The 18,611-nt window shown below is 38.9% G+C and overlaps 1 protein-coding gene across 2 annotated transcripts; it reads right to left on the bottom strand.

Annotated features, from left to right (window-relative positions):
* Positions 1–3,322: 3,322 nt before the first annotated feature.
* Positions 3,323–18,077, bottom strand: LOC115586031 (diacylglycerol O-acyltransferase 1-like). 2 transcript variants are annotated; one of them, XM_030424777.1, is made up of 19 exons: positions 17,880–18,077; positions 15,977–16,166; positions 12,855–12,942; positions 12,653–12,693; positions 11,660–11,745; positions 11,180–11,232; positions 10,865–10,970; positions 10,226–10,330; positions 10,102–10,134; positions 9,904–10,007; positions 8,537–8,575; positions 7,441–7,482; positions 7,304–7,348; positions 6,244–6,353; positions 6,095–6,160; positions 5,912–5,999; positions 5,129–5,169; positions 4,917–4,979; positions 3,323–4,131 (listed from the first exon to the last, which is right to left on the bottom strand). In XM_030424777.1, the coding sequence occupies exons 2-19, from the start codon at positions 16,111–16,113 to the stop codon at positions 4,074–4,076; spliced, it is 1,305 nt and encodes a 434-aa protein (XP_030280637.1). In that variant the 5' UTR covers positions 16,114–16,166; positions 17,880–18,077; the 3' UTR covers positions 3,323–4,073. The 2 variants fall into 2 exon arrangements, with proteins under 2 accessions (XP_030280637.1, XP_030280636.1); XM_030424776.1 differs by lacking the exon at positions 5,129–5,169 and having other exon boundaries at positions 17,880–18,076.
* Between the last annotated feature and the right edge of the window lie 534 nt (positions 18,078–18,611).

The following is an 18,611-nucleotide window of genomic DNA, read 5'->3' as shown; positions in this document are numbered from 1 at the left end:
GTAGCCTTGCGGTGGGCTGAGAGCCAATTTCCTGATTCTGGACCGTGATGTATATGTACACCTTCCTGGATATGTTGCCCCCAATTCAACACTTGTTGACTGTCAAGCAGGGAGGCATTGGCTACCATTTTTAACAGTCTTTATTATGACTCGGCAGGGCACAGCCTCTCATTCTCAGGTTGGACACTCCAACCACAAGGCGTTTGAGCTGGTAAATATGTGAAAAGAACTTATGTTTTTTGTTTTTTTTTCAATCCTTCCTTTTAACTCAGTCCCAAAAGAGTACACTATTAAAGCAACACCCACCTTGAAAAATTAATCTTGAATTTTTGCGATTACCTTTTTCTAAAAGTGTGGCCGTTAGAGTATTTTTTCTAACATGCATGTGTGCATCAGTACATACTACCGAAATGACAGCCATCTTGGAAAAGGTCTCCATCTTGAATTTTTTATTGGCCATCCAATTTTTCCAAAAAGTGGTCTTAGCAGAGTATTTGTGGCATATTTTCTGTATCACCATTTGGAAACAGTGACCCTTCCTCTCTGTGGACTGCACCTTGCCGTGGTGGAGAGGCTTGTGTACTCCAATGAACCTGAGAGCTATGCCGGCGGGGATTTTATATCCCTGGCAAGTTTAACTAAGCCGGACAGGTCAAAGGAGGGGAGGCAGACAAAGCAGATATTATGACTATTTGACAGAAATGGTGGCCAGCTTAAAAATGGTCACCATCCTGAATTTTTGAGGGACAAGCATAATTTTCCATTAACATGTCCTTTAGAGAGTATTTGTATCAAATTTTATGCTTGGATCACAGTTTGAATAATTGATATAATAAACATAAGCAAGCAACATGTTCCTTGAAGAGTATTTCTGCCTAATTTTATGCTTGCATCACCATTTGAACAATTGAAATAATTAATATTCGACAGGAACGGTGGCCATCTTTAAAAATGGCGGCCATCTTGAATTTTTGCGGGACAAGCACCTTTTTCCATTAACATGTCCTTATGAGGGTATTTGTATCAAATTTTATGCTTGGATCACTGTTTGAATAATAATAAGCATTGAATAGCAATGGTGGCCATCTTGAAAAATGGCCGCCATATTGAATTTTTGAGTGGCCAACGGCTTTTTCCAAAATAGTGGCCCTTAGAGAGAATCTGTGCCAAATTTCATGCTTGTATACCAAAGTGAACGATTTTTTTACTAATCTGCTGCACTACATATACTTTGTCGCACATTCAAAAACCTTATATCCACGTGTTCAGTGAATTGTGCTGAATCTCGTAGTATAGGCCACGCCCATTTCCGCCAACCGTTTTTTTTTTTTCGCTACGTCGCAAAATGTTGAAAACCTACTTTTTAGAACTCCTCCCAGGCGATTTCACCGATTTGCACAAAACTTGGCACACAGCATCTGTGGACCCTCCTGACAAAAAGTTATCAAAAGATTTTTTTTTTTTTTTTTAATTAAGACAAATCATTTTAAAGTTATTAAATAACAACTTCCTGCAGATTTGGTTTAAAACAGGAAGTGTTGGATATTTGCACACTGGTGTGGTCTAATGACATGAAATTCAGCATACTACTTCCCTACGAGCCCCTGAGGCCCTGTGCAAAATTTTATGCGATGACCACAAGGTGGCTCTCTTTAAATTGAAGTATTTTATATCTCCACAACGGTTCATCGGATTAACGGGAAACTTAGTACATTTATTGTCAGTGCTGTCCTGAGGACAGCCTATAAAGGGTTTACCGATCCGCCAGTAGGGGGCGCTCTGGTGTCAGTTTAATTTTATATTTGGCCCTGTGCACACACCATAACACTTGAAATGAAATTCATAGAGGTGCTATAGAATGGCCCCTGTGACTAACACACCAAAAATGAGCAGGTGGCGCTATTTTCAACGCAAAAGCCTTTTTCACTCATAACTCCCACTTAATATGTTGCACATTATTAATCCTCATACCTGTGTTCCCTGAATTCAGCTGAATTGTGGGCCACGCCCACTTTTGCAGTAACTTTCCATAAGCAAACTTGCAAACAATGAAAAACCTACTTTTTCAAACTCCTCCTAGACGATTTGACCAATTTGCACCAAACTTTGCATGTAGCATCTGTAGACCCTCCTGACAAAAAGTTATCAAAAGAATTTTGATAGTCCATAAACTGCCCGAAATATAAAACGACAAATTCCTGCATATTGTGTTGAAAACAGACAATCTTACATATCTTTACAAAATGCTGTCTGATTATCACATAAATGTTCATCATTGTGTGGTATGGACTGATGAGGCTTTGTGTAAAATTTGGTGCAAATTGGCCAATAGCTGACGCTCTGGTCGCAGTCTAATTAGTGTCAATGGGATTAAATGGGGAAATCTTCAAGTCCTCTTTAAAACTCATCGACCTTCAACCTCTCCTTGTCCCTCATACTTTGAGCTAGACACACCATTCTAACCTTTAAAGAGTCAGAAGACCTCAAACTATTGGACATGTATTCAGTTTTTAAAATATTTTATGGTTTTCAAATCATCACAGTTTAAGTTTTAAGGGATTTGTAGGCCGTCTTCTGATTTTATAATGGGTGTGTATTGCGTGAGCTAGAGTGCGTGACATCATCGCTACAGTGGAGAGCAGATGGAAGAACTGGAGAAAAAGTTCTCTTCAGCTTGATTTAGATCCCACATCTTTTACTTTACATAGACAATATATACATAGAAATGTAGGAAAACTTATTGACTTTCAGCTGATGGTCTTATTACACTTTTGGCTGTTAAAGCCCCGGAGGGACAAGCACAACAACAACTCCCCCATGAGCTGCAATTTCTTCCTCTTAAGCTTTCATCATGCAGCAGGTGACATCTCACATCCCATCAGTTAATCAGTTCTTTTCTGACCTGGCTGGATTCTCTGGATTTTTTTCAACATCTCCCAAGAGAACCAGTGTGCGTGACAGAGTGGTGGCACACAGACTCCCAAGAGCAAACATAGTAAGATGGAACTTCCATATCTGTGCAGTGAACACTGTTCTAGCACAAAGGTGACATCATCCAGTGTCCAGTGTTTGAAACCATTTGGGGAGTTTGAGCCTACCACTGTGCGAGAAGCTGGAAGGTTTGTGAGGCTACTGGAGGATGATACTTTCAGTTTCTTCCTGAAACTATTTCACTGCATCATGCCTCGTGTGCACATTCTCTTCAGCCAGCTCCAGAGGCAGACCATCGACTCAGTCTTTGCCCGGGGAATCATGCAGCAGTTCACACAGTTTTTCTGACTTCAGCGTACATTATTTCATACCGGCAATAGCAGGCCACCGAATTATAAAGGAACGACTTCCTCAGCGGAAGGTGTTGCTTGAGCATGCCCCGACGGCAGCATGCATCGATGCGCGTGGACTGCTAGGGCCCGTTCAACGCTGCTTGCAGCTTTAATTCCCCTTATTTTTCTGATTGGACCGTGTCCATGAAATTTATGGTAAAATTAGATTAGCTAGCGCCCCTTAACCACATGTTGACAGAGCAGTGTGTCAGCAGCGACATTATCATCTATGCTGCTGACTCACATCATTATAACAGGAATGATCAGCGGCTGAGATTATCATAGCCTTGCCATATTGCAGTTCATTCTCCGGTCACATTCAACAAGCTTCAGATATAAAAGTTGAGTTTTTTGCATCAACATTTGCCAGGTGTGGAATTATCATAGTATAACTTGCAAGTCAGTATTTGTATTTGCCAGTATAGAGTAGGTCCATTAATGAGTCAAAACAACAAATACAGTATAGATTCCTGAACTGGGGTAGAGGTTGTGGATTGTAAATCCAAAAGGTTATCAAGACATCAAAATGGATTCCCGGAAAGACATAAGCAGCCTTCGAAATTCTTTGGAGCACTGTCATATACAGCATAAGATGATAGACATTTCCTCTTGATCAATGAGGCTGCAGGAAAACTGGAAGACCGTAGTCTGACATCTGAGGTGAGGATGATGCTGACGGGAAACTGATGTAGTGGTCGTGAAAGTATGTGGTTACAGCAAGAGGAGGGCCCAGCAGCAGGCACAGCCACACTAAACCATTACCGTAGTTTCCCTGAAAGTAGTTTCCAAGGAATACTGCAACCAGGAGCTGGAAGAAGACACAGTGCAAGAAATATACAGACATTTAATAAAAGACAGGCTTGTATCTTGTCCAACATGGCTAGTGTTTTCCCATCAAACAAGGCTTAAATTAATCAAAATGTATACTTGTATAACGCCTGTTACATAGTGACACACAAAACATACGGAAGTAATGGCTAGACTCCAAACCAGGTGTTTTAGGCAGTGCAGGAGCAGTGTTTGCTGAGGGAGACAGTAACTCACTTGGGAGTGGACTTTTATTATTTGCGCTTTTTCACTTTGCAGTCTTTTTATATGCACAAAAATGCTCCATAACACAGGAAACGCAAGGAAAGGCAAAAAAAATGTAAATCATGGAATAATATCTCTAAGGGCAAAACAAAACCACAGACCTCTCCAACCGATGACCACTTACAGTATTTCCATATACTGTAAATCTTTCTGTCAGTCAAAGTGCATCAACGGTTTACTTCCATGGTGGTGCTGCTAAGAATGAAAAGTAATACACTGTGGGTCTTATGGAGTATTTTTTCTGTGACTATGGTGTGCTGTTCTCATGTGGTCTTTTGATGGTGTGCTCTGTCTGTTATTGCTTTATTTTTCTCTAGAGACTCCCTCTGTTCGGTGAGAAAACAGACTGATGAAGTATGGAGTGTGTCTGCTTCTCTGATTCAACTGTTGCATAAATTTATCAGTCTATCAAAGTTGGAGTCAAAGCTGCTTAGTGCACCAAGCAAGGCAACAATGTTGTAAGTGTGAAGGCTGAAGCCACTACTGGTGTGATCTTCTCACCTCAAATACCATCGCAAGGAAGACCCACAGACGACAGCTATGCAGGGGCAGAGCAACCATACACTGTGTAGAAGAGAGGACAAAGACATCACAGAAGCCGAGTGTTGCATTGTTTGCCTGGGCCCTTGTATCTCCATACCATAAATCCATAGGAGCAAGGTTAACTAAATGTCCAAGATTACCATCACCCCTTTCGGGAACTGGAAACCTACCTCATTACTGATTCCCAACTTTTTGCCAGTTTGACACTCATCTGCACAGAATGTTAGCAGTCAAGATTCTATGTCACAGTTTAGCAACAATGGTCGCCTACTCATTTCTGCCTGCCCTGTCACCAGCCATTCTCACTTAATCAGCCAACAACTCTTAACCTTCTAACAGCTGCTCCCCATCACCAATTAACCCAGTATGTCAACCCCAGCCTCACAGAGTGCCTGTGAGGATGAGGTTCTTCGCCACTCTTACAAGACTCTCCAGCACTTTTCCTCTGCCTGCTTTCCTGTTGCCAACTCTGCGTGCCTCTGACAAACCCGTCTTGACCTTGACCTTGTCTGATTCCCAATAAACGCTCCGGCCTTCTGTCCCTGGCTTCGAGATTTTCTGCTGCATCCTTGGTTACTATTTTGCCTGTGGCTGCCTGGTGAGACCCTTTCCACAATAATGCTACAGAATAAGTGGCTCGGAGACTCTCTCTGTGTTGCCACATTTGCTACTGTGTGTGTGCATCCTGTGTGCTGCAATTGTGTCCTAAAAACACATATGGTTCAGTACAACTGCCAGTAGGCAGGCAACAAGAAGAATGACAGGTGACAGGGCAGGCAGAAATGAGCAGGTGACCAGTGATGCCAAACTGTGTCATTTTATACAAAAATGCACATAATAATGCTAACATTAAAACTCCATTAATTCAAGATTCCAAATATCATCTGTTCTCTGCTACCAAACAAGTGGATCACCAAAAGGAATAAAATGCTTCATGCAGTTTCAGACTGTACCTCACAGAAAGCAGCAGACATCAGGAAGACAAATAATTCTGCTTGTGATGGGGGCACATTCTTTTCCACCAGCTGTGTGTATACATGTCTTCATTAAGAGAAGACAAGGAGTTAAGTCATTTGAGAGATGAAAGCAAAATGTAGGGAGATTATTAGGTATTTATCATCTGTCAGACTACTTACCTGTGACACCACTTCTGACAGGGAATATTCCAATTCTTCCAGAAACTGATCAGAGTTGTAGCATTCCTGTGAATGAAACGATGAACTACACTGAGCCAGTACTGAATGTGCAACAGCCCAATGCGCAGAAATTGTTTTTTGCAACTGACCACCAGTCTCCGTAGAAATGACGATCACCAAAGCACAGCAGCTCTGCACAGAAGTTCAGGTAGGAGTGAGTCAAGAAGAAGCAGAGGAGCCAGAGGAAATGGGTTGGTGCCTGACATTGAAATACGTGTTAGCAATTCCAATATAACAATCACAATATTTTTTTTCAGTCGCTAGGAGTCTCTCAAAAAACAAATGTTAAAAAAATTGCAGACTGTTGTGTGGGGAGGGCTGGGCAGAGCTGACCATCAGCTGCTCAGAGCCGGCCAGCTGAGGATAAGAGAGACAGACCTTCTGGAGGAATAAACACATGGAGTCACATCAGATTCTGCGCTGATCCAGATCCATTTACCGACAGAAGGTGAGCTCAGAGATTACTTTTTATGTTTTGGGATCAAAAGGTGAATATTTTTTACTCCAGGTTATCAACTTCACTGCAGCAGTGATCAGCTGAGGTGACCTCCATTGTCTGGCGTTTATGTTCTGCAGTGTTGACTGCTGACTGGAGCTGTAGGAGAAATGTACTGAACTTCAAGAATGAATGTATGTAAAGGTACAGAGAAGAGAGGGGGAAAATAGATACAACTGGAGTCTCTGGTGAGCGCTGAATTCAGTGTGAGGTTGATCTTAATTCAAACACAAAGATACACACACCCTGCAGTTGCTCACTAGTGTATGGCTAATGCACAGTAAAAGACTCTGGCTGTTTGTGTTGATTAAACATTTGTGCAAATAAACACAAATCATCCTGCAATCAAACTTGTAATTTTTAGACATTTTAATGCAGAAATGATACAAATTTATCTTCAACATGATTCTCTGCTATCTCTGCTATTTTGTCATGTACAACAGTCTACAAACTTTTATCTCTAATTATTGTACCCAAACATACTCCCCATACTCATCATCACCACGATCTGGTAACACTTTCTTTACAGAGATGACGTCTGTTTACATGATCATAAAATGACATCTTACAATGGCTCAGTTCTGGGGAAAACAATCAGACATGTCTATAATCAACAGAATATAATGTTAAGATATTGTTCATAAACCACTCACCACCAGTCCCACCAGATGCTCCACTTTCATAGTGATGTCGAAACTCTGTGTAAGAGAATGAAAATTGATATAAGTGAAATCCACAGATGTGGAATCTGGGTTTGCTCTAGCATTCACAATTGTTCAGCTTTACTCACGGAGAAGGAGTTTTGTGATCTCTGGAAGATGGGCTCAATCCACTGATAGAAAGAAAGACTCAGTCACAGTGTAGTAATAGCATTCAATGTAAATTCTCATAGGTAACACATTCAGAAGCAAGACTAGCAGTCTACAGCCACGCTAGCGGCTCTCTGTACCTTGGCACACATTGCTCACATTGATAACGTAAACATGCCGATGTTTAGAAGGTGCTGTAAACATTTTCTAATTAGCACAATTTCACAATGTACAGCTGAGGCTGACATATTAGTTTTTGCAGGTACTCACTCAAATTTGTAGATCACCAAGTTTTTAAAAATCATCCTGATGGGAACATTAATGTGTTCTGCTAATGTCATGGGCATGAACGTCTGCTCATGATTACATGGCTATCCATTTGATAGTTGTTGAGATATTTTAGTCCAACTGACTGACGGACTGACTGACTGATTATGACACCATTCGCACTGATTATGTGGGCGGGAGGGTGCACAATATTTTCAGATTACTATGTAACATACTATTCATAGTCACAATAGCTGGAAGGCTACATGTTTTTCGCGATAACATGGCAGCTGTTGGTGAAGGTTCTCAGTCATCCAGGTCATGGTTAATCTAGGTGCTTTTATTTTGTAAGGTGGAATAAACCCTGAGGACCTGTGAGGCTGAGCACTCAGTACTTGCCATTTGCTGTACAATAACCATACAGCTAATATATAGCTTACATAGCTCAATATAACAAGCTACATATAGCAGAGCTAAATCTACTTCCTCCTTTACATTATTGTCTCTTACTCTAGCTACCATGGCACAATAGACTAAGTTTCTTTCATTATTCTCACAAATTATGGTCTCTCCATATTAAGGAAACTGGTCTGCAACAGTATCTGCTACTGTAGCAGAAAATAACAGGTTCCATGACAATGTGATGAAACATACGATGTAATTGCTTTCAATTAAAAAAGAACACAAAACGTTTTGATAATAAATACTGTCATGTCAAAAAACTAAATGTAAATGTGCTATATAATTTCCCAAATAAGTACACAATAATATACTGTACAAAACAGGAAGAACTTTAATTAGCTGCTGTACCTGCTGCACAATTCCAACCATGATCTGGATAACAATCACCTAAAAGTAGAAAATGCCACAATTAACAAGCTGCAGTGTTTCCATCCATAAGACCTACAGTACATAAATGTTATACTGCAACTGCTTCTTGTAGTGTACATGCAAAATAAAACTATACATGAATTACACACACAGACAATAATATGGGAATACTCAATTAATGTTATATAATTAGACCATTTTCTAACTGTATAGCAGCAATCAACCCAAGCGTCCATATAAACCACATTTTGAATTATTATTTAAAATGCCTTGATAAAAATTAGCCAATGATATAATAAAGTAAAATGAAGTACTAATTGTTTTGAGAATGACCTTTTCATTATGCATCTGCTGTCATAACTGAATGAATAACACATTAAAAGGACAATCCAAAGTCAAATCACAATACAGAAAACCAAGTGAAGAGGTATATTGCATGTAATTGTTGTCCAACAGACAGCGACTAATGTAGACCTGACAACAATAACAGAAAGCACCCTGGCAGCTGAATCTCAGGGTTGAGAGCGGGTCGTCTTGTGATCGGAAGGTCGCTGGCTCAAATCCCTGGCTGAGCTGAGCTGCATGTCGAAGTGTCCTTGAGCAAGATACTGAACCCTAAATTGCTCCTGATGTGCAGTTTGGCACCATGCATGGCAGCATCTGCCATCAGTGAATGAATGTGTGTGTGAATGGGTGAATGTGGCAAGTACTGTAAAGCGCTTTGAGTGATCAATAGACAGGAAAAGCGCTATATAAATTCCATTTCCATCCAAGTCCATTTAATATGTTTTTCTAATTTAGTGTACCAGAGGCCCCCCACTGCACCCACTGCATTATAAACAATGATTAGAGTTCCTATTGAGAGGAAATCAACAATTTTGAATGATTGGTTGATTGGTTGGTAGACTGATGATTTTAGAACAAAGGAGGCAAAGACACAAACCCCCTACTACATCAGTGGAGCTGAGGTGGAGCAGGTGAACAGTATTAGGTTCTGGGGAATCTGAACCTATTGTGGTCATCACACCACCACCCTGGTAAAAAACAGAAAAAGCTTTTTAATTCTAACTGAAACTTAAGAAGTTTAAATTGTGGTGCCAAGTTCTATTTTAGAGAGGAACAATAGAAAGCATCCTGACTGGAAACATAAAAAACTGGCATAGTGTTTGTACAGTCAAGGACAGGAAGGCCTTGCAGTGGATGATTATTAGTACCCATCATCTGAGCATCCGTTATATTGGTGGCATGAGATGTCTGCACAGAGCCCAAAAGGATACTAAAAGACACGACCTACCCCTGCCACAGTCAAAACACTTTTTCAAGCCTTAAAATGTTGTTCAGCTCACCATTTCCAGCAGCCTGTGCAGTAGCTTGTTGATGCGGACCTTAGGAGTACATGGAAAGTCTCTCTGGTAGCACAGAGTTGGGGCAAGCAGGAAATAGTACAGATCTGAGAAATCAAAGACAGAGTCACAGAGGACATTCATCATCATATAGGTTAATGTAAAGAAGAGTATCATTGTATGAATGACAAACAGTTTTACCTTTGAAAGTGAGATGCTCATTGTTGTCCGTCTCTGAAAACAGACATTAAAAAGCAGTAGTTGTTGGATTAGTTGTTTTTGTTCTGAAATGAAATCAGTTTAACTTCCAGTGTTGGAAAATTACCTGCATCAGTTAAACGAGCCTGTCTGTACCAGTGGTTAGTTTCCTGGTATGAAAAAAGTTTCATCCCCAGGGCAGCATAGAACCAGAGAGAGAGGAATGCTCCACCTTATGGACAAAAATCAGAAACATCCCACCAATGCTACTACATCGTTTAGGGCACAATGAGCTAAAATCTATACAAGAATTTTGAGCTTCAAAGTACAATTGATTTATGTTAGAGCTTTTAAACAACCAAGCCTGTAGGTTGGACAGGTCAGTTTTGTTTTTAACTCTTCAGTCCTTCACTACAAGCACAATGTTTTGCTGCAAACATTGATCTACCACACAGAACTTATTCAAAAGTGTACCCATAATGGTCTTATTTACTGAGGCATCAAATGTCTCAGGCTAAACTATGAGGAAAGTGTATACTGTCAAAGAATCATTCTGATGTATTTCTATTTGAGAAAATGATGCAGCTTTTAGATACATTTGCTAAAACAAGCAGATAAGGGAAAAAAATGCAATAACTGAACTGATGTCCATGGGTTTATAATAAGATTAATAATGACAATAATAATATAATAATTGTCGGTCCTGTACTCCATTTTTAGTCATGTGTAGGGTGTTATTGAGGGTTCACATGTATATAATTGTTACCTGTTGATATTGTAGGCTCATTAAGAATGACTGCAACAGGGAATAGCAGGAGCAACCCCAGATTTGTGAGATGTAAACGATGAGTGTTGGTTGGGGACAGCATACCCTGACAGAAATAAATGGAATACAAGTGTTTCAACTATTGGCAAATTTAATAGGATACTGATAATTTTTCAGGTGTTTTTTTTTTTTTTTGTTTCTTTTTACAAAAATGTTCAAAAGTAAAACCTGATGTTTTAAATTATGGCAAGGTCTGATGCATTTTATTCAGCCTTGATCAACTTTAAAGAGATAAACAACATGCACCAGTCTCACCTTTTCCTGAGACCTCTCAAGGAGCAAAGCTGTAATGGCAAACATGTTGGCAGCTGAAAAAATACAGATATTTTGTTAATTCACAAGTGTGTTGTGTTTAAAAAACAGTTCTGACTCGGAACAATGGGCAGTACTTCTACAGCTGTGAAAACGTTGTATAATGTCTTCTGTAGTTCTAGAAGTGATGTCACTTGTCAGCTGGGTCCGAAGGCTACAAGTTTAAACAATCAAGCCAATCTGGGGGTCTGGAGTTACAAAGAGGTTAGTTTACCAGACTTCTGTAGGCCTGACTGAACTGTTGCTGACAAGCTGCATTGTGTGTAACCTAGTCACCAGTTATGAGAAGAAAAACTATGATATCTCTGGTTCTGCCAATATGTCAAAGTATTCCTCTAACTAAAGGTTGATCTAATGTAATTTTCTTTTTTCCAATGGCTGTTGGCCTTTTTGATGCAGTTCCTATCTAAAAGAGTTTCTCACCCAGCAGGAGGTTGACAGATGGCCAGTTGCAGTTGTCCTCAATGAGATGTTCCAAGACCTTTTTGACATCTATCAAAAAGCCATACCTGGTGAGAGAAGGAAAACAACGGACACACATATTATATCGATAAACATATACAGTATATAGAACATGCCTAATTATATGGTTTGACGAATAAAATCTCCTCTCACTGTCCTCGTAAACTGATGGATTTAGCCCAGTGTCTACAGAAGAGTAAAAAGTGGACGCTGAGCTAGAATTGTTTTCTATGACAGTACTGTTTCAAGCTGCTTTTCCAAAGTTTTAGACTAAACTTTCACTGTTAACACTGAGTCTACAGCCATGCGAGTGTCTTTATGAGACAGTAATTGGGCAATGAAGTGCTTTGAGTGAAACGCCTAGGTCAGCATGCTAACTGTCATAAAAACATGAGTGTGCAACACTGAAGAAATGCTTTGTTATGATCACCATCTTAGTAAAGCTTATTAACATGATACCATTTACTGCTTAGCACCAAACAAAGCTAATGCTAATGGGAATGTCAATAGTTTTGCAGGTATTTGGTCATAAACCAAAATATTGGATACATTCGATGTCTTGAGCTGATAATGGTAATAGATGGGGATTAATAATCATGTGGATTCATCCTCTGGGGACCACAAATGTCTGGACAGACTAACCAACACAATTAGCCCTCGAGCTATGATTGACTAAAAGGTAAGGTCAAATGTATATTGGGCATAATCTTTAATTTTAATCATAGTTATGATTGACAAACAAAATAAACACTTCCTTGTGAGTCCACTATCTGGTTAGAAGCCTATATCAAATTATTATTGTCTAATTATCACATTATGTGTAAGTAAGTCTCTCTATGTGTGCACACTTGTTAATCGAGGAAGTTGATATCAGTCGCATATGTATGGTAGATGTAGTTTTTTTCCTATCGTATGTGTACGTATATGCACAACATCCTTTTTTTATATACTTACTGTATAAAATTCTCCAAGAACAAGTGGGCGTGAGTCAGGACCTGATATTCCGAATGATTACGGTTACAGACAGAAAAGCACCAGTCAGTTAATAATTCATAGATCAGAGATAATCTTAAACTGAAAGTATATGTTTGCTATCTATAAGTATAAACTAATAAATATCCATCTATAAAATAAAAAAAAAGGTGAAAAAACTGACCAGCAGGATAATGATCCAGTTGAGGATGCCTCTGTATCTGGTGAAGCTGCTGTTGGAGCTCAGCAAAGAGTCTTGGACACGATGGCAACTGGACAAACACACTTGTTTTAGTCATCATCATATGAGATGTATTTCTCAGGACTCAAGGCCTGGTATTTTCCTAAATAATTGGAAGCATAAAATTTTGCTGTACGCTGACGATGTTTTAGTTTTTTTAAGTTCGCCAAGCCACTCTATTCCTACACTAATACAATTAATCACTAACTATGGCTCTTTCTCTGGATATAAAATTAATTTCTCCAAAAGTGAAGCTATGCCCCTCCGTAGTGCATCTAGGGTAGAACCTAACCTCTCGCGACCTTTCCGATGGTCCCCAGGTGGCTTCACCTATTTAGGGATACAAATCTCACCATGCTTAAAAGAGCTGTACAAGCGGAACTTTGCTCCCCTCTTGTTGGCAGTGAAGCATGACCTTGAACGCTGGTGTGGTCTCCCCTTATCTCTTCTTGGACGCATACATCTGATCAAAATTAAGTTCCTCCCACGTGTATTATACTTTTTCCAGATGCTTCCTATTATGCTGTCAAGAAAATGTTTTGCACAGCTGAATAGTTCGATTACATTGTTTATCTGGCATAAAAAGAGGTCCAGATTAAGATACAACTTTCTCTGTCTTCCTGTTAAAATGGGCGGCACCTTCCTTCTCATCGTATCTGTGGGCTGCACAGTTTAAATTCGTTTTTGAATGGTTTTTTAAATCCTGACAATTCGGCCTGGCTCAGTTGCGAATCAGCTTCTTTGGATGGGATTCCCTTGCGGAATATACTTTATACCTCGCCTGGAAAGGCTGCAACTCTGTTAAAAGATAATATAATTTTACAAAATATGGTTAATTTTTGGAAGAAAATCAGGAAATTAGAAGGACACCATAACTGTTTTTCTTTGTTAACCCCAATCCATAATAACCTTGACTTTCCTCCAGGCCTTCATGCTGGCCTTGCAGACTGGCATGATAAAGGTATTAAAGTGGTTGGAGATCTGGTCTATGAGGGCTCACTCTCCACATTCCAGCAGGTGAAAATTAAGTATGATCTGACTGATTTCTTTAAATACTTACAAGTAAGAAGCTTTGTTTTGTCTAACCTGAGGAGATTCCCCGGTGGGCTGGCCATCTCTCCTATAGAATCTTTATTGATAAAAAACACTGACCTTAAATTCTTTACCAAAAAGGTTTATAAGATCCTCTCCTCCCTTATAGTAGATAACTCAGACAAAGTCAGAAGTAAATGGGAGGCTGATCTGGGTACCATTGATGTTGAGGCATGGAATGAGCTGATTGGCCGGCCCACTAGGGTTTTAGTATCTAACTCTACCTGGGAGAGACAATTTAAAATTTTACATAGATTATTTATTAGCCCTGAGGCCCGGCACAGAATGTACCCTCGCTGATTTGTGTCCTAAATGTCAATCTGCTACAGGCTCTTTTTTTCACTGCTTGTGGGGCTGTCCTCTTATCCTGCAGTTCTGGAATACAATCATACAGCAGCTCAACCTCATCTTTAAACGCCATTTGCTTCTTGGTCCAAGGACTTGTTTGCTGGGACTGATGAACTTCCTGCTGATTTACACAATAGAGACCTCCTTCACATTCTGCTGCACTGTGCCAGGAAATCTATCCTAGCCCTTTGGATCTCTGATAAAGCCCCATCCCTTAATCAGTGATTAAAAATTGTGTCCAGTATTAATCCATTTGAAGCTTTCTCTACAGCATTAAAGGACAGACCCTTTTTGTTTTTCCGTACTTGGGACCCATACTTTGATTGCTTAGGCTTTAATGCGCCTCAAAGGATGAGATCTGGACTCACTGACCTGGCCTGGGTACGAGACACTGGCCCGCTATCATCAATTTAGTGGTAAACAGATGATAGAATTGCTTTAGATGCTCTCTCCCCCCATATTATTATTATTATTATTATTTATTTATTTATTTATTTTTTATTTATTTATTTTTTTTATTTTTATTTTCTTGTCTGTATATCTTGTATTTTGTATAAGCACCTTGCTGATCATGTCTTGTTTATGTTTCTGTGCTGTCTGTTTCTGCTTTGCGGAGTTTAATAAAAATATTGTTTAAAAAAAAAAAAAAAAAAAAAAAAAAAAGGACTCCAGTCCTGTTTTAAAGTTTCAAAACAATCTCCATCTACTTCAGTTGTTTAGTTGAATGCTGAAACACTGTTTTGCTGTGAAGCCAACTTCCATCAGCACGGGGTTACATAGATAATGACTACATTTTCATTTTGAGGGGAACTTGTCCTTTAAAATGTACTGGAAATACAACAAATACAACAAAGTCATTGTTAGCGTTATTAGAAGCAAGTGATAACTTTAAATTAATTAAATGATGGTAGGTGTATTGCACACTCCTCAGACATAAATTCATTGTTTTTTGCTTAATAATGACTGAATTTTCATTTTTTTGCAAACTCATCCTTTAAGCACAAGTTTGAGGTATCAGTACTTGAGTATGTCCATTTAGTGCCTATACATTAATGCCACTACATTTCACCTTACTTTTCTACATAAGTTACTTTAGAAATGTAACTTTTATTTACAAAATGTATGATGAATTTATCAAACTATAACATATATAACATAACATAACATAACATAATATAATATAACATAACATAACATAATGTATACCTCATCCAAATACCACACTGAAAAACTACTTTCACGTGAATGCATCAGTAACAATCCAATAATATAATACATATATGATAGTAAGTACATATAAGCTTATAATACAACATTTCTTTATACAATATGGAATGTTTTTAAAGCAACATTATGTGGGAATTCGTATTTTGAGCAATTTGGTGCGCCCCACAGTTTGTGAGAGCAACACCACTGTATTAAACAGAAATCCACTCTGTGATCCTACCCTCTCACAGAAGTCACATAGAGTAGAAACGAGTGATAGGGGTGCAGAGTGGCTGCGACAGAGAGAGTGGATTTGACAGTGTAATACTGTTATTTTTACTTCAATTAAAGTTCTGAATGCTTCATCCTCTACTTAAATGTTGCACAAGTCAGTTGACAGAAGAGGAGAGAAAGTTTACCAGAGCAGAGATGCATAGGGATGTTCTTGTTCATTGGTCGAATCAGTTGCAGAAATGGAAACACTATCATAAAGACTGTCTTCTTCAGCCGAGGGCGAGGAGCAGACAGATGAGAACCTCTTCCTCATCACAGCCATCTCTGAGTCTGAAGGCCCATCCACAGGAATAAGTTCCGAGATGGCTCACTTCACTTAAGAATGAACAAATATTGGGTTATTATATGCTTTGCTCTAAAAAACATCATTATCATGTTTTAGCAAATGGTACAGATGAAATATAAAGATAGAACCCTCTTTATCTGAGAGAAAACAGAAATCCCAACAATTTTTGAACATGTTTGAATTATTTTCCCAAGAACATTTTATGCTTCCAAATATCTGCCACGATGCAACATAGTAGTTTACAATTTAAAAGGAATATATAATTAATATAACTGTAATGAATATATATTATTAATTCATAATTATATTAAAAAGTGTAGTCTTTTCCTAACTGCAGAAATTCCCTTTATGAGCTGTTTTTGGGCATTGGGAAAAACTGAAATGTATATCATCACATAAGCTACAAACAAAAAAAAAGGAATAAGATGTTGTCTCAACCATGCTATTTATTTATTTATCTATCTATCTTTTGATTAACCACAGTGACCTGGATCTGGGCCTTACATGCATTTACAGAAATAAATATGTAGATTACATCACTCCAGCTCTTAGATCTTTACAGTGACTTCCTGTCAGTCATATTAGAGAATAGATTTGAATATCCTGCTGTTGGTTTATGAAGCAATGAATGGTTTCAGTTTAAACTACATTTCTGATCTGTTGCCACGTTATGAACCATCGAGACCTCTGAGATCGTCAGGTAGGTCTGCTTTCAGCCCGTAGAGTCAAAACTAACCATGGAGAAGCTGCGTTCAGTTATAATGTACCACACACCTGGAACAAACTCTGAAAACTGCACGTCTGCTTCACCTCTCACCTCTTTTAAATCAAGACTGAAGACCTGTCTGTCTGAAAATACTTTACACTGAAGCAATTGTAAGGCTTTGAACTGCACTGTGACTTCTATTTTTTACTCCTGTCTCTTTTAAACCTATTCTATTTTAGCTTCCTGCACTCAAATTTTTTTTTATGTTTTGTTTCGTGATTTCTTCCTACTTCTTTTAAATCTATTTTACATGTAATTTGTGTCTTTTAGTGTAATCTTTATGCCCCTGTAAAGCACTTTGAGTTGCCTTCTGTCTGAATGGTGCTATACTAATAAACTGCCTTGCCCTACAGTATAACCCATAGACAGCTGAGGGGGCTAAGGGGAGGTGGAGGCCTGTGGTTTGTTGATATGTCATTTGTTAACACTTTCACTGTTGATACAGTGATCTGATGTCTGGGACTGAGAGCAGAGCTGAGCATCATTTACATGCAGGATGCACCTTCTTTAACTCTGAGAGACTGTTACCAAATGGGTAAATGGTCAGTTTAACGCTGTCTTCACATCTCATTAGACATGATTTCAGACTTGATCTGAAGATCGAGTCCCATTTGATAAATTCGGCATCCATGCTATCAAATTATATGGTAATAATTGAATGAAATGTCAGCCTTTTGTTTTGGTAGTCTATGAAAGTCATTCCGGCAACCGCCTTTCTACAAATAAACCCAGGTGGGTGGTCTCTTCATTATGGAACGTCACAATTATAAAATGTAGGCTTTGTTAGTGATGTTGTATTGCTGCTTGGTAGAATGCATGTATGCCGAATTAAATAACCGCTTCCAGCGTTTCCGGATCATTAACATGTGATTTGAATATTATCCGTTAAATTTGCTGCTGATAAATGGAATTTTAAATTGTCAGGAATCTAAAAGCGAGTCGGCGCGACCTTCTCTAAAGACTGGAAATGTCTTACCTCATCCCCCGCAACAACACAGCATCCTCTCTGGGAGGTCGACACAGTTAAAACCTATACCCCCATAACAACCACACAACTCATGAGCCCGCTGTCCGGATACACTGTGACCTCAGATCTGGTCTGGGAGTATGATTCGGTCATTGTCGCACTTTAACTATTTCGCCTCTTCTCAGTCGTTCAAAATAAAAGCCTCTTCCAAGAAAATGCGCTTTTGTGCAAAGCCCAGGTAAAGGCGTCATAGGTCAACACCGTTATTTTTAAATGCATTATTTATTTTGATCCAAGTGTGTAAATGGTCTTTATTTGAGTCCTGTTTTGGTGTTAAATGATACTGAAGAAATATAATGTGGATTTTCCCTGACTTTTATTTAAAGCTGCTATGAGTGTATTTTTCCTTTAGAATAAGTATTAAGCAACTTTATATTCCAAAAATAATCACTGTTATAGAGTGTTAACCCATGTCTCCTCCCCGTGCTCATAAAATAAAATAAAAAAAACATTTTGTGGTATCCCTGCCCACTTTATCCAATCAGGAAAGAGGAGATGGTCCTGTCTGCATTAGGAACACTGGCAGAACAGGAACAGCTACTGATTCCAGCTTTACCAGACAATGTGGAATGTCCTCATATTGGTGTGAAGGTAAAGTAAAAAAATACCTATTAATTGTTTCATATTTCAAGAGAACAAGATTCTAAATTTAATGAAAGTCGCTTTTTGTTCCATTAGGGC

This window comes from Sparus aurata, chromosome 8 (assembly GCF_900880675.1).
Source record: "Sparus aurata chromosome 8, fSpaAur1.1, whole genome shotgun sequence".
In the NCBI taxonomy this organism is placed as follows: domain Eukaryota; kingdom Metazoa; phylum Chordata; class Actinopteri; order Spariformes; family Sparidae; genus Sparus; species Sparus aurata.
Note: the sequence above shows the minus strand (reverse complement) of the source record. Positions and strands in the feature narration are given on the sequence as shown.